General features: G+C 70.6%; 1 protein-coding gene across 1 annotated transcript in view; it reads left to right on the top strand.

The window, feature by feature from the left end:
• The window catches only part of LOC108510395 (creatine kinase M-type-like), a 9,036-nt gene that overhangs the window by 5,213 nt on the left and 2,502 nt on the right, over nucleotides 1–1,321 (top strand). The window contains exons 5-6 of the mRNA XM_017840073.1: nucleotides 210–542; nucleotides 1,191–1,314. Of these exons, the coding sequence (XP_017695562.1) occupies nucleotides 210–542; nucleotides 1,191–1,314 (457 nt within the window). The remainder of the gene's footprint in view (nucleotides 1–209; nucleotides 543–1,190; nucleotides 1,315–1,321) is intronic.

Genomic DNA, 1,321 nt, shown 5'->3' with positions numbered 1-1,321 from the left:
TCGGGTGGGCGTGTCCATCTGTGGGCGTGGTTTCTCTCCAGGCGGGCCCCACGAGGGGCTCTGGGGGTGGGTTCGGGCGGGGTTCGGGCGGGTTTGGGGGGATTTTGGGCGGGGGGGCGTGGTCCTGGTGGGGTGGGCGTGGTCCTGGTGGAGTAGGCGTGGTCCTAGTCGGGTGGGCGTGTCCATCTGTGGGCGTGGTTTCTCTCCAGGCGGGCCCCACGAGGGGCTCTGGGGGTGGGTTCGGGCGGGGTTCGGGCGGGTTTGGGTGGATTTTGGGCGGGTGGGCGTGGTCCTGGTGGGGCGGGCGTGGTCCCGGCGGGGCGGGCGTGCCCGGGGGCGTGTCCCCTTTCTGACCCCGCCCCTCCCGCAGCGCTGAACAGCCTGGACGGGGAGTTCAAGGGCCGCTACTACCCCCTGAAGGCGATGACGGAGCAGGAGCAGCAGCAGCTCATCGACGACCATTTCCTCTTCGACAAACCCGTGTCCCCGCTGCTCCTCGCCTCGGGCATGGCCCGGGACTGGCCCGACGCCCGCGGCATCTGGTGGGCACGGGGGGGGCGCTGGGGACCACTGGGGAGCGACTGGGGGCGACTGGGGAGCGACTGGGGGCGACTGGGGGGCGACTGGGGGCAACTGGGGGGTGACTGGGGAGGGGGATGCACCCGGGAGGGGAGGGAAGGGCACCCACATACCTGGATCCCACCTGGAGGGGGAGAAAGGGACACCCAGGAGTCTGGATCCCACCTGGGTGTCCCTGGGTGTCCCTGTGGGGGTCCCTGGGTGTCCCTGGGGGTCTCTGGGGGTCCCTGGGTGTCCCTGAGGGTCCCTGGGGGTGTCCCTGGGGGTCCCTGGGTGTCCCTGAGGGTCCCTGGGGGTCCCTGGATGTCCCTGGGGGTCCCTGGGTGTCCCTGGGTGTCCCTGGGGGGTCACCTGGGTGTCCCTGGGTGTATCTGGGGGTCCCTGGGGGTCCCTGGGGGTCACCTGGGTGTCCCTGGGGGTGTCCCTGGGGGTCTCTGGGGGTCCCTGGGTGTCCCTGAGGGTCTCTGGGTGTCCCTGTGGGGGTCCCTGGGTGTCCCTGTGGGTGTCCCTGGATGTCCCTGGGGGTCCCTGGGTGTCCCTGGGTGTCCCTGGGTGTCCCTGGGGGTGTCCCTGGGTGTCCCCCGGGGGTCTCACCCGGCGTCCCCCCCCAGGCACAACGACAACAAGACGTTCCTGGTGTGGGTGAACGAGGAGGACCATCTCCGGGTCATCTCCATGGAGAAGGGGGGCAACATGAAGGAGGTTTTCCGGCGCTTCTGCGTCGGCCTCAAGAAGGTGGGGA

The sequence above is a fragment of the Lepidothrix coronata genome, unplaced genomic scaffold, assembly GCF_001604755.1.
Source record: "Lepidothrix coronata isolate B3197 unplaced genomic scaffold, Lepidothrix_coronata-1.0 Scaffold788, whole genome shotgun sequence".
Lineage (NCBI taxonomy): Eukaryota > Metazoa > Chordata > Aves > Passeriformes > Pipridae > Lepidothrix > Lepidothrix coronata.
This window is presented reverse-complemented; position numbering and strand designations above follow the sequence as displayed.